Source organism: Ziziphus jujuba, chromosome 8, assembly GCF_031755915.1.
Source record: "Ziziphus jujuba cultivar Dongzao chromosome 8, ASM3175591v1".
NCBI lineage: Eukaryota > Viridiplantae > Streptophyta > Magnoliopsida > Rosales > Rhamnaceae > Ziziphus > Ziziphus jujuba.
In genome coordinates this window covers 28,902,620-28,929,073 of record NC_083386.1, presented here as the reverse complement: position 1 = coordinate 28,929,073, position 26,454 = coordinate 28,902,620, and the positions used below count along the sequence as shown (strand labels likewise).

Genomic DNA, 26,454 nt, shown 5'->3' with positions numbered 1-26,454 from the left:
GCAGAATTGGGTTACAGCTTCCAATTTGCCTTCATCTTCTATGCCATCAAGCGCAAGGTATCTCTCCAATCCCCAGGCCCGTCTACATTGAACAGTGGATTGTAGAAAAAGTTGACCATGTTGCTTTTTGAAACATCCAGAGAGTACCATCCATTCTTCACTTCCTGGGGCTGCTTGTGAGAACGCCGAGCAGCTCCCAGGATATCTTCCATAACAGAATGGGATTCCATGGCTTTCTCAATCTCCTTTCTCCTAATTTCATCATCATGATCAACTAATCATTTGAGATTGATGACTAGGACTTGAAGACTATGATCATGATTAATTTTGCTACCACTTTGTGATAAATCTTGTTCTGGTGAGTGGATGAAGATTCTTGTAATCTTGGATATCGCAGAGTCCACCAGTCCTTTAACACTGCCTTTGCTTTCGAGAAACTGCTTCACTTCCTGCCCGCGCTCACAGATGTGATAAGCCTCAATCTTTCTATATTTGTTGCTAATTCTCAGCAGCTAGCCTGATCTCCTTGTTAAAATTTATACACACAAAAACCTGTAATGTTTGTATATTCAGATGAGTGGTGTCACCTCTGTAGAGGAGCAGCTGATGATGTTGATCTGATAACTTCCTTTCTTGCCATTATATATCTAATCCACCTAGCGCACATGCAAGTTACAAATAGACAGAGCACTCTGTTAATTAGTATTACTGGACTCTCAGAGATGTTATAAAGTCAATGTGTATGGAGCTATTAAAACAAGTGAAGGCATAAATTGTTTTGATTGTCATCATGATCAGGAATGAATATATATCCACCTAAACAACACCCACCTGGTAGATGGTTTTATTTCCATCTTATCAAGTCCTGAGGAAGAATGTTGTGAATATGTTAGAGACATTCATTGACTCTAGATTCTAATTTTCGTCAAATTCTTAGATATTTAGATAATAGACTTAAAAAAAAAAAAAAAAAAAGTACATTTGAAGTTCATCGTCGATTGTGTACACTTAATTTATAGTTTAAAAACACTTTAAACCAGGAGTTATATTTTATGAATGTGGGCTCAGTAAATATGATTTATGTTCTGTAATGCTGCAAAAAAGATTTTATGACTTGAAACATAGCACATCCATGGTACCTAGAAATTTTTTTAAATTATATACTAGTTTCTAGATGTTATGTTTTCTTGATTGATAAACTCTCTTTTGCTAATATGATGTATACTAATAATTCATGATTTGTGTGCCAACATGGAGATTCATGTTCCAATATCAAAATCTATTTATTTATGAGACTTACATCAGATACATCATATATTATACATGTTTGTCATAAATCATAATAAAATAATTCATTGGATTCTCGTTAGGACCAGTTCTTCAGTCTTCCGCAACGGATGGCAAATCCTCTTTGAGCCAAGTGTATAGGCCTCCTTCTAAATGGAACACATTGGTATACCCATTCAGTACCAGCAAGTAGGCCGCTGTCAGAGACCTGCATATGTATAATATTATCAAAATCTGTAAGTTTATGTAATACAGCGTTTTTCTTTGTTTTTTTGACAGAAATTTTCTAGTTAAGTTTGATCACCTTGATTGTTGACCTTCAGGGGGATTCTGGGTTTGTTTCATTGTACCTCCAGCAGAGCAAGCCACTATTATCTTTGCATCTTTATCTAATTTTGATTTCACACCTATTAATTATCATATTATAACATCTTAGTTATTTTGGAGTCTGCAAGTATGAGAGAAAATATACACATATATAGCAACAACTATGAAAGAACAAGTAGGTTTCAACTTCATACTTGGTATGAATTCTGGGTTTTCTTCTGTCCCAGCAAAGATGCCAAAAAATGCAAATGCAGCTCGGCGAGCTATGTCCCATGCTGTCCATTCTTTTATAAGCCTGTATATTTGTATGTTAATGGCACCTGGTGGATGAGCCTACAAATATCAGAAAAAATTAGATTTAAGTACACTTCTATCTGAATTTCTCTTCTGTTAGTTCAGATGAATAGAGGACTTTATAAGATAGACTAAAAACCAAGTAAGCAACCTCTTTAAATTCTGCTTCAGGTCGCACATCAAGAATGACAAAGTTGTTTTCTTTCTGAAGTCTCAGAGCTTCCTTCACATCTACACGCCTTGCCTGCGAAGAAGAATGCTTATGCTATATATGGGGTTGATCAATGTTTATGTTCCTAACTAATCACAATAATCTCATTGGTTTTCTTTCCTTCCTGATCTCATTAATTTTCCTGGTGAGTTATTCATGAGCTTCAAATCGTTGAACAAAACAAGAATATGATATTAAACTTGTTGTGATTGAAGTTTGATGTGTATGTGCACAGAGAGAAACAGACACAAAAAAAAAAAAAAGAAAAAAAAAAAAAAGGGTCTAGAATTAGCTTTACCCTTTTCTCTAGTAAATATGCTCTTTTAATCTTCCAGTCTTCTTCAGCTAAACCCTCCAAAAGCAGAGAAGAAAAGAAGCCAAAATGAGAGTTGAATTAATAAGAGAATTCAAATATCAAAGAACAATGAGATTCTAATAGAGTTATGCCAGGTGATTCTGCTGGTTTTGTTGTGCACTATAGATTCTAATGCCTTGTGATATACTTCTTGACCGTCTCATTCAGAAGTTTGTTAATATTCATGATGAAGCATTTCCCTTTGTGATTTAATTCTGCAGGTCCAGTTAAAGAAGGAAAATGGTCAAACCGTAATGGTCCCACTATTCCAAAGTCAAGAAAACATTGCTGGCAAGGATTGTTGTTAAATATAGTATTGATTTAAATCTTGAGTATTGCAGTAAAAAAGGTTAACTTTTAGTTATTATATCATCAGCATTGCATATCAGAATTTTAAGATATTTTGTTTCTGTGGTGGTATTTGCAGATCTCTATAGATCCAATTCAAGGGAAGAAGGTCGAACACAACGGTGTCAAAGTTGAGCTCCTTGGTCAGATAGGTAAGTTTATGCTAAAACATTTCAATCCGTAATGTTTTGCTGGAAAGATAAATTAGAAAATCAAAGGCAGTCAAGCATTGATATGTATTAACCATGATAAGAAGTTAAGAACTCAGCAGTTAAAATCCGGGACACCATAAACATTTCTAATATTCATACCTATAAAGAACTTGGCTAACATTTTCTAACTAAAGATTCAACTTTCATGCATGTGTGATCTGGCCACTGATCTATTTTCTAGTTCCTGGGTCATTTATTTTTTACTTCTTTTCTAACTGTTTCCTGTGTTAAATAATGTGTTCCCTTATACTGTTGAAAAGCGCCTAGAACCATCTTTTTTGTATTTTGAACGTCTAATCTAATAATTTGTTCACTCTGCAGAAATGTACTTTGACAGAGGCAACTTTTATGACTTGACTTCCCTTGGTGAGTATGCTTTGTCTTAATTTTCATTAGCCTTGGACAGTTTCTACTCTATGTTTTGACGCTATGAATTGATTCATTGTTAATAACCATCATTCCTCTCCCTAAAATCTGAGGAAAGAAAGAGAAACTGCTTTATTTGGAATGATTAGCAAATTATCTTGTGATATCCATAATTAGTAATTGTCTATGTCTTGTTTAGTCCAAACATTCAATGAATTATTTTCCTACTAATTTGCTTTGTTTTTATTATGTTTTCTTTACAATGAAGCTCTAAGTTAGCTTTTGTTTGCAGTTCGTGAACTGGATGTTCCTGGAGAAATATATGAAAGAAAACGTATCCCTTTGAATTTTCTACTCTTGAAATGCCATATGAGACATAAAATGGGGTGAATGTGAGGCTTAGGTAAACTAATCGTCAACACATTACTATGTGAGTGGTAAACCTGATGTTAATTTTGAATCCCATTTAGCATATTTTCCCTTTGTAGGTATGTCCTGAAAGTCATAATAAGTCGTGGTTATGCTGGTAACATAGTGGAATACCAGGATTTTGTGGTAATACTCTCTCTCTCTCACTCGCTTGCTCTCTCTCCATAACAGTTAATTATTTTAATTTTGATTGTTCAGGTTGAATATAATGTATTAGTCTAAACAATGTGCAACCGGAATTTTACCTTGCTATTATCCATTATTTACTTAATTTTTTTTAAGAATGTAATGAATTTAACTTATATTCCTAATTAAAAGTTTGTGCCTTAGGTTTATGATATTTTGTAACTTAGATTTATGATATTTTCTTATATAAGCTTTCCATTTGAGCATTGATTGGTTTTGACATCAGGTGTCCTGCTTTACTAATTTTTATATATCCTGTACCATTGCCGTTCATTTTGTTCCTTCCAGCCTTATTAAGCTGCTGTGTATGTGATTATCTGTGTAATTTGCAAATCATGCTAATGTAACATCTCATTCTAGTTTTATTTGATGTCCATTTATGCTTCAGGTTCGCAACTACTCCGCACCTCCATCAATTAACAATAGTATCAAGGTGAGTGCATAGCTGCCATATTGTCTGATGAGACGTTGGTATGGTGGTCTCTATTATCTCAACCTGACTCCTTTTATGACCTTGTTATTTTGTGGAAGGGATTAAATAATCAATACTTTTTGCGCATTACAAAGAATAATACAATTGTTAATTCTCTCCGTCTTTCTAATAATACCTTTGCAGATGGAAGTTGGAATTGAAGACTGCCTACGTATTGAATTTGAGTACAACAAAAGCAGTAAGTGTTTTTACTTTGTTCCAAAGGGTCGCATAGAAGCTTTTTTTATTTTATTTTATTTTATTTTTTTATGACAAGTATCGTTGAACTAGAATAAGTTATGTGATTTCTCACTCCTCCTTGTCTGTCCACTTAAGTATGCTTAACAGTGTTTAATGGCCTAATACTCAAAATATTATTCCTTTTCTAGCTGTTAGAGAAAAATTCTGTTACAGCTTGCTGGAACATCGATATGCAGGTATCATGTGAAAGAAATTATTGGCTAGATCTATTTTCTTCTTGTAAGAATCAAGATAAAAAATATGGATCTGGAGATTCTACAGGAGCAGGGGCCAATACTCATGTTGAGACTGAGACACTCGCTAAATTTGAGTTGATGGATGGTGCCCCAGTGAGAGGTATATTAACAATTCTTCCTTACCACCCTTGTAAACTACATATAACCATGCGTCCATATAGATTTAACAAACAAATTGACTTTATCTCTGAAACTTGTATTGTTTTGTGAAAATGATTACAGAAGTTTCTTTATTACCCCCCAAAAAAAAAAAAAAAAATGAGAGATTACTGAAGTTTCTGTGAAATAGCTGATTATGTTCTGAAACTTCCCGTCTCCAGCTGCCCATTATGTAATAGATTATTGAATTTATTATTACTACTTTTTAGGTGAATCAATTCCAATCAGACTTTTTCTTAGCCCTTATGAACTGACACCAACCCATCGCATCATCAATAACAAATTCAGTCTCAAATATTATCTGAATCTTGTTCTAGTTGATGAAGAGGACCAGCGGTAATTTAAGCGGCAGGAGATCACTATATATGGGCTCCAACCTTAGGGCATGTTTTGCTGGTGGAAGTTTACTGTTTCTTTATAAGAAGCTATGGTGGCTTCTCTTATTCTTGCGGACTTATGGGTTTGATAGGAGATGGTTGCAATATGTACATGGGCAATGCACAGAGGCTGGGGATGATCTCTGGGATTACATTTATGAACAGTGATCAGATACTGACTTTTTCACTTTGCAGAGATTTTAGAGAAAAAGGATTTGCATTTTGTTTTCTATTTTCTGCTGAAACTATTTATAGTTTATGTTTTGATAATTGAAGAACAAAGGCTAATACCCACAGAAATTTTTCCTTGATATGCCATGGTTACTTTTCGCTCATGTTGTCGTTTTGTTATTTGGATTGCCAGATAACTTCTTTATTTCTTTTTTTTTCTTTTTTCTGTTTTTTTTCGAATGATGAATATTCTTTGGCAGGTTGGTAAGGCGAAGCTTGTATAAATGTTCTCATATAGGCCTTAAAGGAGAGAGTTAATAACCAATCAATCAAGGTCCTTTTTTTTTTTTTTTTTTTCCCCCTCTTGATATTGAATTGATGTTGAAGTTAAACAACATATATAAGTAAAAAACCACAACTTTAGGCTTATATGTGTGTGTGTGTGTGTTATATAATAAGAGTATCTGGCTGGGGATTAGTCTGACATGAGGAAGTGCTCTATAATAAGCTGCAAATTCAATATAACTAGTTTCCTAGTAAAGAGGAAGATATATTGTTCTGCGATAGAAGCTCTTTTATTGGCCCATATGGTTTGAATTCTCATGGGGATTCCATAAACATGCAATTGATACACGAGCCTTCTCTCTCCTTGCGTAGCCTGCAGGACTCTGTGCTTCACGCTCTTTCATCTTATCATTACTACTCAGTTATACAGTGAAAACAAAACAAAAATATTTGATTATTATCGTACTTTTAGCGTAATATTATCGTGCTTTTAGCATAATAAAAAAGCCAAGGTTATCCAGGTAAGAGCAGTATCAACAAAGTTATCAAAATTGCAAAAGAACAAAACCTTTGGAAAGTCGGTGATGGAAAGTTCCTCACATACATAGATATATTATAGATTTGAGCTAACAGAAGTTGGGGGAGAAAGAACAATAATGAGAGAAAATTTGGTTGAAAAATTTTTATTCTTCAAAAATAAAGATCAGTAATTCTTATGAATCAAAAATTATAGAATAGGATAAGTTATTTTTATGTTTTAGTTTGGTAGCAATAAAAAGGAATTTAAAAAATGTGGTGGAAGGAAAAAAAAAAAAAAAAAAAGGAAAATAATACAAAGAGTGAAAAAAAAAAAAAAACACAGAGTAAAGTTTTTTTTTTTCCCTTTTATTTTAAATATACAAATTTTGAGATTTAAAAAAAAAAAACAATTTCTTATTTTGATGAATTGAAATTCCATGAGAATAAACAAACTTGGTTAATTTTCAAAATTCAACCAATTAAAAAAATATTATAATTTTAAAAATATATATTCTATTCCATTATTTAATCCATAAACATACGGATTCAAATATCATATTTAAGTTGATAAAAGTTAATGTAGAATGAGATAGTAAAAAAGGGGGTGAGAAAACATGTTTTATTTTTTATTTTTGGCCGAAACAATTATATGTTTTGTTAGTAATTAAGATAAATGGTTTCTTTCTTTTTTCTTTTTTTCTTTTTTTTTTAATCTCCTCTGTAACCAAAAGAAAATAAAAGAAACTTTCCATTTACGTTATAAACATCTTAACATAAGCATTAAGTTGAAAACAAAATAATTACTGTATTAAGAATTTAAATTCAATGATATTGATATTATCAACTTAAAAACGCAAGACAAATCCTTTCAATATCTTTTTAATATAACCTTGTGCTATTTTAGTTCAATAATTATAAATATATGATTTGCATTAACAACTTTTAATATGTAATTTGTATTACAATCAATATAAAAAAAGTGTATTTTTTTTAACATACATATAGTACACATTTTTTTTACCAATACATAGAGAGCTCAATTTGATAACTCTATTATAGACAAAGGGTCGCATGCATCCTATACCAAGTATAGCTAAAACTTACGAGGATATTATCCGCGTAGATCATGTGTTTAATATCAGTACTTTTATAAGAATTATCATCTTATAATATGTTGTAGGAGAATAATTAATCATTTAACATGTTGTAGGATGTTGATCTTGATGAAGTTTTGATACAAAGGAGTTGACCTGACCCGTATTGTGTATATATATAACGTAAATATATTTACATCCTCTAATTAACTATTTTTTTAATATTATTTCTATTATGAAAAATATCAATATAATTTTTTCATATTTCGTTTTTATTTCAATATAGCACTATTTTATAAATTAAGTTAAAGTTTGACCCATTTATCCTTGCTTTGACCACATAATTTTTTTTTTTTTCACTTCTATTGCCTTTAATGTTTTTCAATTTCTAAGAACTTAAATAAAATAAAATAACGCAGACACGTATACAAACTTTTTCCAAGATTGGTAAATCTTTAAAATAATGTTGCTACCTTTATATATATTAACAACACAACTCAAGCATTAAGTTTATTTATAATGAATACATTTGAAACTATTTTCTTTTTCTTAAAAGAAAAAGAAAATTAACTATAAGTTTCATCATAGTATTTTCATTATTTTTTATTTCATTCATTGATTTTTATTATTATTTATCTTTAAAATATATAAGAGAATTTCATTAAATGAAAGTAAATAAGTCAAATTTTAAAAATTGATGCTATATTGAAGTGAAAATTAAATATAAAAAGGATTATACTGATATTTTTCATAATTAAAATATAATATTAAAAAAATAATAAAATAAAGAGAGCTCTTATACTATAAAATATGTATAGCCGCAAGTTTCAATGGTTCCACTCTTGTTAATTGTAATTAAATTGTAATTTATTATTGGTACCCATGCCCACAAAGATATATAGCCTAGCTACTTCGGTCAGCTTAAAATAAGGGAGGCATTCATGACCATCCTTATCAATATCTATCAAGTGTATATATTCATGTGCAAATTTCTTGATTTTATCAGTTAGTTTTCACAGTTACAAGTTAAAATTATAAAATAGTGATTTTAAAATTTTCTTCAATATTTAATTGTTAAAATTAATGGATAAAAGCTAATAAAAACTGATAAATGGATCTGTTTTGATAAATAAAAAAAATTAAAAGGAGATTAATAATTATTTTTCAAAATCATGAAATTTAAGTTAAATAATGGTAAAATTGAATGGATGTAATTGAAATTTGCCCAAATGGACATTTAACCTAAAAAATAAGCCATCCTTAGATTGATAGCTCAATCGATCCGCTTCGCTGCTAACTAATTAACTTTCGTGTAGGTTGTAGACTTGTAGTGACTATTAATCAAGTGTATCCACGACAACCATTTCAAATGTTAAGGACATGCTGAATAATTATACTATGGAAATTTTCAATCGTTTTAGTTAATGAAATACCATCGATACCTCATCATGAGTATAAATAGGTGCTTTAATTAGCTTAAGTAAGCTATAAAGAAAATGTCATTTACACATCTTTAGTTCCGTCATTATTTCATTTGGATTTTATATTTCTTGAAAAATCATTACTTATCTATTTTTTATTTCCTAAATTTATCAAAAAAGACTCATGCCACTTCCTACCATTTTTTATCATATATTTTTATAATATTATTTAATTATAAAATATTGATTTTTAACTTCCATTTTATCTTTAACTTTTAAAATTAACTGGTAGAAACTAATAAAAAAATTACAAATGGACCTATTTTGATTGATAGAGAAAACTAAAATAAGTTAATGATAGTTTTTAAACTTGCATTATGCCTTTAATTGGTGAAAATGATAATAAACTGACAAAACGACTTGTTTTGATAAGTAAAGAAAATTAAATGGAAGTTAATGATGATTTTTCAAAAATATGAAATTTTAGTAAATAATGGCAAAACTGAAATGGTGGAAATGAAATTTGCCCTAAGCTAATAGTATCCTAATTATATGGACATTAACCCTGTAACACTCCGTCCCGAACCATGTCGGAATTTTTGCACGTTGACCGAGGTTGACCGTTGACCGAAGGGGTCAAAAGTTGACTTTTTGACCCGATTGGAATTCTAGGTTGATTGAGGTACCGTTAAGAAGTACACGTTGGTACGAGTTCGTAGACTGGTAGCACGTTGAAAACGGAGCTACGGTTTGAAAGTTATGAGCAAAACAAGTTGAGGTCCAAACTGTCCAAGGGGTGCCGGAGTTGACTTTTTATTCATGCAAGGTTGAGCTTTGACTCATGCATGGTTGTGAAGTGCTCGTCGATACGAGTCCGTAGACTAGCGGCACGTCCGATTTGGACATGTGGTTTGAAAGTTATGGACCTGTAGAGTTTTTCAAATACCGTATTATTTTAATATTATTTTAATATTGTTTTTAAACGCGTAACGATGTGCCACGTGTGACTTAATGAAGGTGACCATGTGTCACCATGTTGAGAAGCCACATGTCAACCATGTGTAAAAATCAAATTATTTTAAATAATAATATTATTATTATTTAATTATTTTTATATATTTTATTTTATTTTATTTTCTTTTTCTTTTTCTTTTTCTTTTTTCCCCACGTGGGAAAACTCTTTCTTTTTTTCTTTTTTTTCCTTTCCCTTTCCTTTCCTTCTTCCCCGAGCCATCAAAAAACCAAAGGCAAAACACGCACATCTTTTTCTCTCTCTCTCTCTCTCTCTCCTTTGACTCTCTCACCATCTCTGTTTGACCACCGTCTGGCCGGATTGCAGTCTCCGGAATGCCACACGCGCCGGCCACCGGTGTAGCCCGTCCTGCCGCGACCTCAGCCACCAAATTTTCCGGCCAGCCGCCGCCGGACGCGCCCAGATCGGACCGGCGAAGTCGCGGCGGCGAGGTGAAATTTTTCCCGCGATTCTCGCCGTTTCCGACCAATCCAGCCCGTCCCATACCTCTATCCCACCATTTTCGACCCCTATGAGTCCATTTCCGGGGTTAGTTTGCCCAAAATCCCCACCGTTTGAAAGATCCCTCAAGTTTAAAACTGGCTGAAGCTTTCCGGCCACCTCCGGCGGAATTGGGGTCGATGGAGACCGGATTGGTAATCCTTGTCGCTCAAGCTTCGATTCGGTATATAATTTGTCAATTTTGGTAAACGTTTGTGTTTGACCCCCCGGGTATCAGGTATTATTTACCCGATTAAAATATTAATTTATTTGACTGTCTGTGAATTTTATTCTAGGAGCACCGGTGAGTCGTGGAATTGATCCCATGATGGATCGTAGGTTAATTGCGTGCTCCAGGTGAGTGACCCACCTTTAAAAATATTTTTGAACTCTCATGTTCCCTTGTCGTAGTTCCTCGAACTCTCTCCTTCTTGCTTCACGGTAGGCAGGAGGACAAAACTCAGTAGAGAAGGCCATCTTGAACTGATCCCACGTATGCCTTGCACGAACAACTGGGCTAACTTCTCGGGTGAAAAACGTTCTCGTACCGGTAGGAAGTGTGCCGACTTGGTGAGACGATCAATGATTACCCAAATGCCGTCGTACCTTCTAGGTGTGGAAGGAAGCTTGAATACGAAGTCCATGTTGAGTTCTTCCCACTTCCACACGGGAATCGGTAAAGGTTGGAGTAGTCCCCAAGGCTTCTGTCTTTCTGCTTTCACTTGTTGACAAATCAAACACTTTAATACGAAGTCTGCCATTTCTCTCTTCATACCAATCCACCAATAATACTTAACAAGCGTCCGGTACATCTTGGTACTCCCAGGATGCATCGCATACATCGAGCTGTGCGCCTCCTCCAAAATCTCCTGCTTGAGTCCTGGGATATCCGGAACACAAAGTCGTCCTTTATACACGAGGGCTCCATCCCTCCTTATGGAAAATTCCAGATCAAGACCTTCTTGTACCTTGCCCTTAATTGTCCTCAACTTAGGATCTTCCATTTGGGTCTCTACTATACGATCCACCAACACCGGTCGTACCTGGAAGCTAGCCATAAGAACTCCTGAAGGGTGCATATGCATTAACACCCCCATCTTCTTCAACTCCACCATGAGAGGTAGTTGGATGACTTGGATGTGAGCAAGGGATCCAGTAGCCTTCCTACTCAAAGCATCTGCCACTACATTCGCCTTACCCGGGTGATAATCAATCACACAGTCATAATCCTTTAACAACTCCATCCATTGCCTTTGCCTCATATTTAACTCCTTCTGAGTGAAAATATACTTGAGGCTCTTGTGGTCGGTATAGATTTGGCACGTGGCCCCATACAAGTAGTGCCTCGAGTTTCCACATCGCTTCCTCGACTGACAGGTATTCGATGTTCTTTTGTAGCAACAACACATGAATTACGCTGCATGCCGATGTCTGCTTTCCCGCTTCCACTTGTCGGCAGCGTAACTTAGCAAGTATACTAGAGGCCTTATCCACTATCACTACACTACCATCACGCCTAATAGTGACTTTAACTTCCTCTTGTGCAACTTTCCTTCTCATGCCCACGATCTGCAAGTCTTGGTCATAGTCGAACGCTAACCATAAGGTGCTTCTAAAGCATGCATCCTTAAACCAACAACCAACTCTCGTGACTCGATCAGCACTTTAAAAGGTAAGATTAGAACTTAAGTCTAGTTTTCTCAAATACTGGTATCACCAAGTTAAGGTTGAGATTAATTCACTTGTCTTCGATTACCCTCCTAGTACTTACAATTATAAAACCCTTGCTCCTCATTGATTAACCAATAGTCTTAACCTCGACAAACATCAATCTTTCTTTTAACTAAATTCATCAAGGTCATGAATAAAATTCTCAACATCCAAATACCATTCTTGAAAACCCTAAGTTTCCCTCATTTCAAATAAATTCCATGAATCCACACCTCAAGCAATAAGGAATTTAAATCTTAATTCTAGCATCACCACCAATACTATGAACAACTCACTAGATCCTTAACCCATAAAAGTATTCCACACTTCTTAAATTCTAACTACGTCCCAAAAATCATACTTCTTATCATTGTAAATTATCACCAACAATATCAACCACCTTGAATCGATAAAGCACCACCAATACGAACCTTAAATCTCCAAGGAAATAAGATATCAAGATCTTAGCTTCTGGAATGAAAAATAACCATGCTTAAACATCCAACCATGCCTAAGGAATCATCCTCATCTCATTAACCTCATCAACCACCAAGTAGAACTTTAGTCGCTATCCGGATCTTGCTTGATTCTCTAAACGCTGTCGTACCTTCTCTTTGTGAATGATAGTTTAAGCACGAAATCCATATTTACATCTCCCTACTTTTACTTATCGGTGACCTAAGTACCTTTATTCGGATCTTGCAACTTCCTTTATCATGCCAAACCACAATGTCATCTAGTGAGCATTCCATACATCTTTATACCCTTGGGATGTATCGCATACATTGAATCACGTGCGTCCTTTAGGATCCCCTTTTTGAACTCAACAATACCCTGCTTTGGATTCTCGACTGGCGATACTTAACCCTTAAGTTGCTCTTGGAAAAACCATAACATAAAACAAATAATAAAATATATTTTTCAATATACCTAACTTGCATAGGCAATTGTTAAAACTCCACATTGAAACAATAATAAAAACACGGATAAATGCATAAAATCAGGTCTTAAAATCCATAGCATAAAATAAAATATGCACGCTTGTAATGGAGGTACGTACGACACCGTTTACATACTACGTGATCCATGATTCCAACTGTCGCCGACACTCTGCTACCAATACAAACCAGGGTGGTTGCCTATATTGGCCGTCCAATCCCCTGGACTCGTAGGCAACATGATCATGGGGCTAGCTCTACATGGACCACATTGGTTCGCCGCTTCCATATGGTGCAGTATAATATCAAACGATATAACATACAAATACATGTATGAACACAAACCAAAAATACTTGAATAAAACACCTTTAATTTCAAATACCACTTTGAAAAGCATTTAATTTTGATAATCGATTGGAAAAATATTTTGACGCCTTGAAATTAATCGACACACATCCTTAGGCAATCATCCTTCTCCTCCATGAACGAAACGGATACCATTCACGATGATAAGCTTGACCTTCAAAAAGAAAAGGCATCCTCGACCATCGACTAGGCCATAGGAAGTCCCCATTATGCTAGATGATCCTAATTGACACCCTCGAAGATTAGAGTTATTCAAACTTGAGCAACGAATTTGCTTCGAGACAAACGGAAAGAACGCTTTAAGACGGGTAAAACGAGAGATTAGACACGGATGGGACACACAACAATGCACAGTCCCTTAGGAATACTAGAACCTAGAGCTCTGATACCAACTGTCAGGACCCGTCCAGAATTCCTTCCCCGGAACCCTAGACAGCCCTGATCCCAGGGAAACCCTACCGAACTCTCCAACGGAAAATCCGGCAGAGCCTCCCCTAAGGGATTTACTTACCACAAACTACCTGCACTGAAAACACACTTCTAAAAATATCCCCTTATTCCTCCCACAATACTACAAATTGATTCCACAAATTGCAGCACTTCAATAAATACAACAAGAATGAAAGAAATATTACAACTGCAATAAAAGAAAAACAGGGTACAGCACGAACTAAAACAGCGAGGAAGATCAAGTCCGCTCCGAGTGGACGCCGACAACCTGGTACCTAGAGGAACAGAATTTAAGAGTGTGAGATGCTAATCATCTCAGTGAGCGACCCTATCTACTATACAATATAATACCACGGTAATAGGTATATAAATAATAATTATTTGGAAATAATATTTTCTCTCAAAACCCTTACAATTCTCTCAGTTGGAAAGGTTCCCCTTTTAAAACCTTTTTACAAAACCCTTTATTCATATTCCTCGAAAACCAAGACATCAAATAAATATCCGAACAGTAATAGTAATTTTAATTCCAATACAGTTTTAAAACATTTTATTCTTAAAACACAGTTTCGAAATCAGTTGATGCACCCACTATATACCAGTGGCGCCAACAGTACCCAGCGTCCCAAGGTACTGCCAGACAGGAGGTTATAGAAAGAAACCGGCATACGGTCGCGTGGCGTCCCACTGCGCCGCTGCTAACCTGGTGTCCCGGCCAAAGGGGGGTGGCCACCCTCTCCGATGGCATCCACAGGACACCCTCATAATATCACCTGCGCGCTACTCACACCCACCTGCGCACTAATCATATCCGTGTGCACAATATCCATATCACATAATCAGAACACCAGTACGTGCGCGGTGCATCTAAAAATCATAAAATCCACAATTTAAATTATAAAATAAATTTCACATTTTTCATAAACATAGCGGGCATAATCCATCCACTTGAACCGGAAAATTCTCCACAATTTCCTTATAATTAATACCATAAATCCCATGATTTTCAAATCCACCAACTCCCAAATCCATCAATTCAAATATCCACATTTTTTTTCAAGCATAAATAATTTCTCGAAATATCATAATCAAATCCCATAATATTTTATGGGCATATTTCATAAAAATTGAAATCACCAACATAACCAAATATTTTCCTTGAAATATTTGAAAATCAAATCGTGCCCAATTTACCATTAAAACCACACCAATTTCAAAATCCTCAAAACCATAAAATAATTCCACACGGCATAAATTTGTAGAATTCGCATTTTCTTAAATCCAATAAATTCATAAATAATTCTACAATAAATCCAATAAATATTTGGCACATAGAAATTAAATTCCAAATATTTAATTCACACATAATATATTCACCAATTAAATTCCCCAAAATTAAATTGAAGGTGGGTCACTCACCTGGAGCACGCAATTAACCCATGATCCACTACGGGATCAATTCTACGACTCACCGGTGCTCCTAGAACAAAATTCACAGACAGTCAAATAAATTAATATTTTAATCGGGTAAATAATACCCGGTACCCGGGGGTAAAACACAAACGTTATCTAGAATTTACGAGTTATATACCGAATCGAAGCTCGAGTGATGCTGATCACAGATTCGGTCTTACTTCCCGGTGATCGGACCCGACGGGGTCGGAATCTCGCCGGAAAGCTTTTCGAGTTTCGGTTCTGCAATTCTCCCAAACCGTCGCGAATTGGCGGAAACGGAAGTCGGATTTGGGTTCAGGAGGTCGAACACTGCGGACTGGAGCTGGCCGGAATTTCGGGTACTCGCCGGAACAGTATTTTCCGGCGGGCCGCCGCGGTCACCGGCAACCGTCGCCGGCGGCGCGTGCGTGCGGTGGCCGTTGGCTGTGAAATTTTGCAGACTTGTAGATCATGAGGAGATCAATCCAACGGGACCGACGGTGAGCAAAACGGAGGTCGGACGGCGGAGAAATCACCGTTTGAAGATTTCCGACCCCTCGCCGGAAAACGCTCCGATCCCGGCGCGTCGGTGGTCCGATGGCCGTGATTTTTGGTGGGTAGGCCGGACTTGAGGAGAGGATCAAGGCTGTCAGGCGCGTGTGGCCGGAAAATGGCCAGAACAGTGCCGATTCGCGGTGGCCGGCGGTGGAGGGGGAAAAATCTCCACCAAACTTCGGACGTCCGATCCGGGCGCGTCCGGCGGCCGTTCGCCGTGAAATTTGGAGGTTTTGCCGGAAATGAGGTGGGCAATCTGGCTGGCCGGTGCGTGTACAGTAACTAGGCTGGAAAACGTGAAAATGACCGGTGGCCGGTGACTCTCTCTCTCTCTCCTCTCTCTCTTTCTCTCTCCTCTCTCTCTTTCTCTCTCTTCCCCGAGTGTTTTAACAAATAAAACCCCTGCATGACACTGTTCATGCCACGTGGACCACTCAGAAGCTGACAAGTGGCATTTCATTGTTCACCGACACAAAAACATTAAAATAATATGGTATCGGGTAAACTTCAAACGTCCATAACTTTTTAACCGGATGTCCGTTTTAAGCGTGCCGCTAGTATGTGAACTCGTATTGACGAGCACTTCACAACCATGCATGAGTCAAAGCTCAATTCCCTATAAACAAAAAGTCAACTCCGACACCCCTTGGACAGTTTGGACCGCAACTTGTTTCGTCCATAACTTTCAAACCGTAGCTCCGTTTTCGACGTGCTACCAGTCTACGAACTCGTGGCATCGTGCACTTCGCCACGGTACCCTAGTCAACTCGAAATTCCCACCGAGTCAAAAAGTCAACTTTTGACCCCTTTAGTCAACGATCAACGGTCAACGTGCACGGATTCCGGTGCGATTTGGGACGGGGTGTTACACTGTACGACATCAAGGTTCAATTCCAAATCATGCATACATATGGCATGATAGAATTCAAGGTCATTGCAAGCTTTTTCATGATTATTTTGGAAGAAATCCGGTGTATTCTCCAAGTTCTTTTCGAAGGAGGTGTCGAATGAGTCAATCCCTTTTTATTCGTATTTCATCTGTAATAGAAAGGCAAGACCCATATTTTGTCCAAAAAAGAGATGCTGCTGGAATCCTTTGTTTGTCTTCTCTCTAAAATATCACTGCTGCCATGTAGATGCTATTTGTTATGGTGATTATTTCAATTTTTGCAGAGAAGTATATGACATCACCAAACAAAGATGACATTGCTAGATTGTTAAAAGAAAATGAAGCATGTGGATTTCTTGGAATGTTAGGGAGCATTGACCGTACGCATTGAAATGGAAAAATTGTCCAGCAGCATTGAAAGGTATGTATGTTGGGCATGTTCATGAACCAACTATAATTCTTGAAACTATAGCTTCTCATGATCTTTGGATATGGCATGCATTTTTTGGGCTACCAGGATCACATAATGATATAAATTTTCTAGAGAGGTCTTTCTTATTCACAGATCTTGCTGAGGGACGTGCTCCTCTAGCTAATTAGTCCATTAATGGTCATGACTATATAATGGGTTACTACCTTCCTGATGGTATATATCCTTCATGGTCAACATTTGTGAAAACAATTCCATTTCCAAAAGATAACAAACACAAATGGTTTGTAGTAGCTCAAAAGTCAGTAAGAAAGGATGTGAAACCAGCATTTGGATTGTTGCAATCCCGATTTGCAATTGTTCATGGGCCAGCAGTTTTTGCCATCGTGAAACTTTAAAAGATATCATGAAAGCTTGCATCATACTACATAATATGATTGTTGAAGATGAACAACATGATAAATATTTGGATTATAACTATGATGCACTTGATGCCACTCCAACTATATCTGTTTCACATGAGCCTACAACAGAGCTTCTAAATTTTATTCAATGTCATCATCTTATAAGGGATAGAAATATTCATTCTTAGCTGCAACAAGATCTTATCGAGCACATATGAAAATTACATGGGACTCATAATATGTAACTTTGATTGACATTAGGTATGGTGCTTCGAAGCTACATGAAAGGGAACAAAGCCTAAGAACTATAAATGCTTGATTGCTTGTAGTTGTCTTGTGCTTCTCCATATGTATGATGATTGAACGTTGTTTTTGTTATTATTGAAGTTAAGAACATTCAAAAGTGATTGAACTTTGTTTTTGTTATTATTGAAGTTAAGAACATTCAAAAGTGATTGAACTTTGTTTTTGTTATTATTGAAGTTAAGAACATTCAAAAAGATAGATTTCATCACTTTTTATGATAGAATTTTATCTTGCTTTAGATACATTACAATTGCTGGTTTGGCTGTCTGTTACTTTACTAATTAATAGTTCTTTGTTTTCTCTTCCAATCTATCCCAATTACAATTAAAGGAAATTGAACAAAATATATAAGGACAATTTTGGTTAATAAGTTCGGTTATAAAAGCCTTGCCATGTATATGACTTACCAAGGCTTTACGTTTCATTTATATGGCAATTTTGTTTCTATATCATCTGCAATCAATAGCATTACCTGTAGACAATAGCAAAAGCATCAACAGCAGTCAACAGCATCATCTGTAGTCAACAACAACAGCATCAATAGCAATCAACAGGATCAGCAGCATCATCTGTAGTCAGCAGCAACAGCATCATCAGTAGTCAACAGCATCCTCTGCAATAAATGGTGATACTAGTACAGTTTCAAATCTTGAGCCTTTAAGGATTTCTTTTTCTAACATGTTATAGTTTACAAGGATGATTGCATTTAGCTTTTTTGAGTTGAGAAATGGTTATGGTTTTATGTGTTGCTAAAAGTTTCCAATTTGAAAGGCCTTGGGAAATTATTGAAGGATAGGGGAAGTAATGCCCTTCAATCTTGTAATATTGACACATAGCATTTGAGCTTATGAGTGAAACTTGCAGGCAGTCTGTTACTAGGAATAGGAAAAGCCACTTTTTCTTTAGAAATTATCCGTGGATTGTGAAAGTGAACTTCATTGCCTTTTGAGCAAAGCATTATATATTGATCTACTACACCTTTTTTTTTTTTTTTTTTTTTCCAGTTTAGATGATCCTCTGCTTACAAATTTTATGCAGAAAACCAGAATATTACTGTATTTTAAGTTTTATTAATTTGTCAATTATTAACATATTGCCTTATTTGTTTAGAACCACTAAAGAGAAAAAGAAAAAGGGCAGAACCATCAACAGGTGGTGAAAATGTAAGAATCAATTTTGTAGAATGTCTTGTTTGATGAGTGGCATGCATGTTAATGAGACTTATATTCAACTCTTGAAAGCATGTGAGCCAAATCAATTTCCCCATATTCAAGTACCATGCAAAGCCCTATCTATTACCTAAGGATAAAAAAAAAAAAAGCATTACAAAATTTAAAAAGGTAGATAAGATAATAAAGCTGTAAAAGAGAATTAAATCACCAATTTTAAATATTAAGGCCATTATATGACCATCTCATAAACAAAAACAAATAAGTTTGCATTATACAAGGCTACAAGAAAAGTTTGCACTTATAAAAGGCTATAAGAAAAAGATGTCTTTCCATCTAAAGACATGTCTTCCAAAAACAATCAAAGTGAAAGCATGTATGTTATTAATTGGTGTTCTGTAGGTGAAAATCTATGGATCGTATGTAACCAGAACCATATACTACTAAAGTTGTTTTGGATAAGAATCCAATGCAATTCCAGAATCTCTTTAATACACAAATCAGACTTTTGTAGTTATGAAAATGAGAGTGATATGCATGTCAAATTTGGGCATTAATTAATATTTTTGATTCTGCTCTATAATAATATGAGTGATTTGGTTAAACTCGGATGTGGACCTATCAACTCAAGTTTGGAGCTTTAGTTTAGATTGTGAACTGTCAGCTAGGAGATATTAGTCTTATATATAATTACTTATAAGGAGATATTAGTCGCATATATAAGTACCATCAGCAGCCTGATAAGGATAGTTAGATTCTAAGCTGATGCCATGATTTTTCTATATAAAGTCAAAGGCATCGTCCATCAAACTGCCTTCACGGCCTTGGTCATCACTGCTTTTGTCATAGTCAACAGCATCATCTGCAATCACAGTATACAGTAATTGCATACTAGCAACACCAAAGTATGTATGTTATTGCAAATTTCATTGTCATATATTTCACTACTAATTTTATTGACTGTCACCTATTTTGTGCTGTCTTATATTGCTCTGCCACTTCCATTTCCAATTGAGTCAATTAAAAAAAAAAAATAGATTCTGGAAAACATGTTTAGCACAAATAGATTAATGCATCGCAATATTAATATAGAGAACAACATGTAGCATAAAAGGATGCACAATAACATTCATATGAAGTACAAATAAAAATTAAAAAAAATGATTAAACAATTGTCAATTACAGTTACATGTAAAATATGAAAAATACATGGGACTCATAATATGTAACTTTAACTACAATTGCTTAAGAAAAACAAACTCAAGGATTATTTTTAGATCTTCTTGCAATGATTTCACTTTGACAGCATAGATAAAAATCTACTGGCATTTTAGACATTCCACTTGTATCCATCATCATATCCTTTCATCTTCCTTCGTTTGTTCCAATTTAAGCTTTTCTTGCTCATAAACAACCCTTTCTTGTTCATGGTTATATATTTTTTCAAATATTTCTAACTTTTTCTCATTGCATTGTTTCTTCTCTTCCCTTATATTTTGTAAGATATTTATGTATGAACTTGAAGAATCATTTCCAAAGTCTCTGCTATTCCTTTTTTTTCTTTCTTTTTCAGCTTTCCTTCCTGGTGGTCTCTCTATATTCACAGAGCTCGGATTTAGGATGTCATCATCTTCATGATTCATATGAGTAATCTTTGGAGTTGAAGGGCAACAGGGGAAGAGCTTTTGAATTTATTTTTCATTGGTTTTTTCTTTTGGCAATCCTCCAACCATTTCGGTTGGTATCTCAATATGTTTCAACAATGTTCAAACTAAAATGGAGATTTACCTTTATTCAACTCTTGGTAAAGTAGTTTTGCATTAGCAATCTAAAAACTTAAAAAAAGAACCCAAGTAACATATATACAACAAAATAATAATAAATATTTTTTATATGTAAATCACAAATACCTTATCTTGCTCATTGACACCACTTTGATGTCTAGATTCTATCTGGGTATAACATCCACAAAATTTATTTGTAACCAACTGAATTGTTGACCAATGGTTCATCAAAGAAATTTGTGTACGCTCTAAAGCAAAAGTCTTGTTCTTGTGAAAATATTCCCACACCCGTGTCCAATAAGACTTGTGTTTCTATTCATTTCCTTGTATTGCATCCAAACTGACATTGAGCCATGTTGAAACAATGAGAAGATCTTCTTCCATTGTAAAGTTACCACCTCGTGATTTTTTAGAATTGGATTATGATGGAGTACACACTTGAAAATTTTGAGTATTGAACAAAGAATATTGATCATCAGAGTTGGAAGGTTGGGTTGAAAATTGGGGAGTCTCATTAGAATCAAAATGTAGATTTCCATGGCTATCAGTATGAAAATCCATGTTTTCTAGAAGAAAAAAATAATTATGAGCATGAATATATATATATGTATAGACCCATGTGCAGTGGATAAATATATGACTGTTGGGATGAGAAGAATTTCCAAATATGTTCAATTGAGTAGTTAAGGCAACGGGAAGAAAAAATAAATAGCAAGTAAAATATATTATAGTGGTCTTGAAATTTGATCATCATTAAATAATGAAGAGTGTTTTTGGCTCTTCAAATTTAGAAAGCCAAACCCACTCTATATTTTAAAAAGTTAAAATACAGAGTGGGTTGGAGGGTGATTTTACATATTAGCTCTTCAAATTAAACATATAAAGAGTCATTTAGAGATGCTTTAAGTTTGAAAATCTGTAGAACTAGTTTCTTTTTAGAGTGAGGGATTGTTGTCTGATAAAAGTTTCTTAATTGGTCCATATGATTTGAGCTTGTCATCCGGAGTCAAGAAACACGGAACCGATACACGAGCCTTATTTACTTGCGTAGCCAAAACTCTACTCCACACTTCATTTTATCAATACTAGCTAGCTGTGTGTGTGTATATATATATATATATATATGTATGTATATGTATATATAAATTAAAATCAAAATATGATCATAATCATATGAACATGAGTAATGGAAATCAAATATATGGATATTATTTTCATTTTATATCAAATTGATGTTTAAATATGGAAAATTTTCAGCTGCATTTGATATTTTTCACAATCGATGCTGTTTAGAAATATTAATTGGTTGCATTTGATATTTTTCAGCTGCATTTGCTATGGATTTCACAATCTCCTTTCTTCTTTGATCATCATCTGCTAAGCCTTTGAGATCGATATATAACCGCAACTTGGAGATTATGGTCATGATTATGACCATCTTGTTGTTCCGCTAGTTCTGAATGGATGAAGATTCTGGGAACCTTGCAGGTTATTCCACAGTCTACGAGACCTTTGACATCTGCTTTGCTTTCGAGGAACTGCTCAACTTCCTTCTTGAGCACACACATCTCACTGCCTTCCATCTTCATTGATGACTTGGCAAATTATTTTACCCTACCTCTTGTTCTTCAATCTCCACGAGCTTTCGGACCAAAAAACGAATACCATATACAAATAAATAAATATATATTAATCTGAAATAGTAGTTTCATTAATAACATTTAAAGTGTTATGGTTCAGTAAATAATGCAATCATTCGTGTGCGTAGCTGGACCCTTGACGTTAATTAGTATGGACAATTCCCAACAACTTTTGATATTTTGCTTTCTGTTTAGTTTGACACACGCATTAACATATAGAATATATATTTTGTGTGTTGAGTATGAATTAATTAGGGATCAATATGTGGTTAATAATAACAATATTCTACATTTAATATATGTATAATTCGCTTAATAATCACTATTATTTTAATTATATGTCTTAATTAAAATATATAGATTTTTTATAATGTGTTGATTTTATATAATTATGTACATAATTTGAACAGAAAATAAAGAAAATAAAAGAATTGAAATTTCTAGAAAAATGATTATGAAAACGAAAAGAAAGAAAAGATGGATGGGAGCTTTAATTTTGGACTTCCTTCACCTTGGCTGCAACAATTTTTTGTCTTTTATAGCCACATTAATTAGCTTTTTGGCTTGTTTAACTTGCATGTTTCCAATGAGAATTCATGCCAGTACATAGGTCTCTTGAAGCAGCGGTGGAATCAAGACAACATATGGTTGGCAAATTTGCATGCATGCATGCAAGCTTAGTCAAACTTCCATTAGTTAATGAAGAGGTCCCAAAATGGCTATAAAAAGGTCCCTGCAAAAAATTAAAGCACCTACACAAAGATACCATATTTTAGAGAAAGAGAGTTGTATAAGAAAATCAAAAGCTAAAAATAGAGAGTAAGAAAATGACAGTATCCGTGGTGATGATAGCAATGGTGGTTATGGCAACCATTAGCCCATTTGCCTTGGTTAGCTGCCGAGAACTTCAGGGCAATCGCTAGTGTTACCAACAGACCAATGGTGACTAGGGAAATTAGTGATCATCATAAGAATGTACTCTTGGAGATAATGCTGAAGGCACAGTAACAGGCACTGGCCATCGTTGTCCCGGTAGATTTTGCCTCGACGACATCATGTCATGTCAAGCACCCTGCGGTTGCCTCATCATTCCCGGGATTTGTATCGGCGATTGTGGCGATGATTGTGACCCCAACGCTTAATTATAAAATAATGTAATGTTTTCAGCGTGTTTTCTAGTTAATAAAATATACGTACGCACTAGTCTTCGTCCATTTCTATGTGGTCGATGTTTTGTAGTTACGTTTGGTAACTAATTAATGTGAGAACTACTTACTTATACATAAGTAAGTTTATGTTGCGTATCTCATTTTCAAAGTTAGTTTAGTTTATGATCTGCTACTTCATTTTAGCATTTAAGTTTCATTGCTATTTTCTGTTTTATGGATCGTTGTATATTCTAAAGGATTGATTAAGTACCACTATAATTATATAAATTAAGGAAGCGTTTGCAGTAAGTTTAAAGTTCAAACAAATTAGCTTAGATGGTGCTTTTATTGGTGGAATGAACGTGAATTACATATGAATAATTGAATATTTTCATGAGCTAATTGTGATATAGACCACATGTGAATCCAACCTATTCTCCGCTTTTTTTTCTTCCATCAATATATAATGTAATGACATAATGTCACATGATGACATAATATCATTGTGACGTCATCTCATTTGACCTCATTTAAGGTGGGATGCAATTTTATTATTGATCAAATAATAATGGAAATATAAGATGGATAAAAATGGTAATATAAAGTAAATGGACAGAAGATTTCATCCATCACAAATATATCTTAAATTAATATTGCACAAGAAATATCAAAATTGTAATTAATAAATAGATTGTCATTAAACACAACTTAGATTTTTTACGTCATGCTTTTTATTTATGATCAGCTTGACTATATTCAATTTAAAATGTACTCAATTCACATTTTAAAGGAATCCATAAGTCAAAAGGTGTAAAATTCAAATTTTAATAGACTGTTAACATTCATTAAAATTTAAGTTTATTCAATTAAAATTTTGTATAAGTTTTTTTAAAATCTAAATGTATTTTTGAATATTTAAAGAATTGTTGATTTTAGAGAATTTTAAAAAAATGATGAAGTTTAATAGATATTGAAAGATTTTAAAAGTAAAATTATATATATATATATATATAAATATATAAAATTCAGTTTTAATTTTAAAAATTTCATTTGATTCTCGCAAATCTCATATGGAATTGATGGAACTCTTTAATAATTTATCAATTTTTTAAAATTTAAAATTTTTTTAAAATTTATTAAATTCTAAATTGAATACACTCACCTAAATGTTTTGTAAAAAATACATTGATCGTTTTCATAAATTAGTGATTAATAAAAAGTGTGTATAAATTAAACTGTGATCATAATTTATCTTATGATATACATAAAAGTTGTTGAGTTCTAATTTTTAATTTAACTTACTAACTTAACCTCATTTTTGTCTTTTCTACATTTTCTTTATTTATTTCCTTTTGAAAATTAAAGCATTGTTATTGTTTCTTTTTTAAAATCGCTGTATAAGTGGCCGAGTCTTAATGAATGTCAGCTCACTTACATATATATATATATATATATATATATCTAACCTAATCTCTGCCAAACTAAGAGTATTTTTAATTGTGATTGTGAATTATTATTTAAATGATATTGTTTAAATCTAAATTGTTTAAATATATAATTTATTTTAAAATTAGTTTATGATAATTAATTAATTATATGTTTTAATAAATTTGAACTACCAATAGTCAGTATTGAGAGATAATTTGAGATAAATAAATTAAACATAATTAATTTGGTAGAAAACCAAAAACCAAATTTTTTTAATTTATTATTATTATTATTATTATTATCTCGTGCATACTGCTCTATGCCGTATCCATGGTTATCTGGTTTCCAATATTGGCTGTATCCATGTTAGTCTTCTATCGCCTATCATTTAGAACTCAAGCAAAGATACTTCGTTGCTAACAATCCAAATCATACAATATATATATTTCCAGTAGTATTGCACACCATATATATATATATATATATATATAGAATCCATAAGTTATCAAGTAGTGTTCTACTTAATTTATTGGCGATCACACACATATATATAATAAAAACGATACCATTGGTAATTAAACTAGCTTAAAATCAGGATGGGAGCGGTGACCATAAAATCCTTTGCCGCTATAGTGAGTTCAATATTCTATAAAACTGGTTTCCTTGTAAAGAGGGACTGCATAGAAGCTCCTTCATCTGTCCACATTTTTTATGTTTTTCATCTGGAGTTAAGAAACATGCGACTGATACACGGGGTTCTGAAACTCCGTGCTCTACACTTTTGAACTTGTCATTACTAACCAGCTGCTACCCAATATTCAAACAACAACAATCAAAACTCGTTAGTATTCTCTAATATATATATATATATATATATTAATTATATTTTAAAAAATAAAATGATCCATCTTCTACATATATAAGTCATTATTATAGCATTTTCTTTTACTATGCAGTGTGTATGGATGTAAGATTAATAATTCACATAAAGTATTAGTCCATAATTATAATATTGGATTGGAATATATATATATATATATATATATATACATATATAAGAAGGAATGAATCAATTTACCTGCATCATATCACCAATATTGACAATAGAAGCTCCTTTCACTGGCTTTACATCAACCCAAGTATATTTGTGAAGAACTTGGAGACCACCAATTGTGTCTTCAACCAGAATGGTAACAAAGGAGGTGTCTGCTTGCTTGATTGTGCCTAGAGCCAAATGTGGCTCAGGGCAAACACGGTTACGTTGGCAAAATACTATCAT

The 26,454-nt window shown here is 34.0% G+C and overlaps 3 protein-coding genes across 6 annotated transcripts in view; 1 reads left to right on the top strand and 2 right to left on the bottom strand.

Annotated features, from left to right (window-relative positions):
* The window catches only part of LOC107435815 (gibberellin 2-beta-dioxygenase 2-like), a 727-nt gene extending 497 nt beyond the window's left edge, over positions 1 to 230 (bottom strand). The window contains exon 1 of the mRNA XM_016047439.2: positions 148 to 230. Coding sequence (XP_015902925.2) covers positions 148 to 230 — 83 coding nt within the window. The remainder of the gene's footprint in view (positions 1 to 147) is intronic.
* Positions 1 to 5,831, top strand: part of LOC107435810 (MYG1 protein C694.04c) — a 9,983-nt gene extending 4,152 nt beyond the window's left edge. For 2 of the 4 annotated variants that reach the window (XR_009640492.1, XR_007239627.2), the window contains exons 8-17: positions 1,377 to 2,569; positions 2,696 to 2,787; positions 2,902 to 2,974; positions 3,356 to 3,400; positions 3,693 to 3,803; positions 3,889 to 3,955; positions 4,404 to 4,448; positions 4,632 to 4,686; positions 4,925 to 5,084; positions 5,353 to 5,831. The gene's annotated coding sequence lies outside the window, so the exon portion shown is untranslated. Of the gene's footprint in view, positions 1 to 1,370; positions 2,570 to 2,695; positions 2,788 to 2,901; positions 2,975 to 3,355; positions 3,401 to 3,692; positions 3,804 to 3,888; positions 3,956 to 4,403; positions 4,449 to 4,631; positions 4,687 to 4,924; positions 5,085 to 5,352 lie in introns of all 4 variants that reach the window. The other 2 variants (XR_009640491.1, XR_001583051.4) reach the window with 1 other exon arrangement.
* Positions 1,568 to 26,454, bottom strand: LOC107435813 (rhodanese-like domain-containing protein 14, chloroplastic). Its single transcript, XM_060819899.1, has 4 exons — positions 26,254 to 26,454; positions 2,060 to 2,152; positions 1,809 to 1,947; positions 1,568 to 1,694 (listed from the first exon to the last, which is right to left on the bottom strand). The coding sequence occupies exons 1-4, from the start codon at positions 26,452 to 26,454 to the stop codon at positions 1,588 to 1,590; spliced, it is 540 nt and encodes a 179-aa protein (XP_060675882.1). The 3' UTR covers positions 1,568 to 1,587.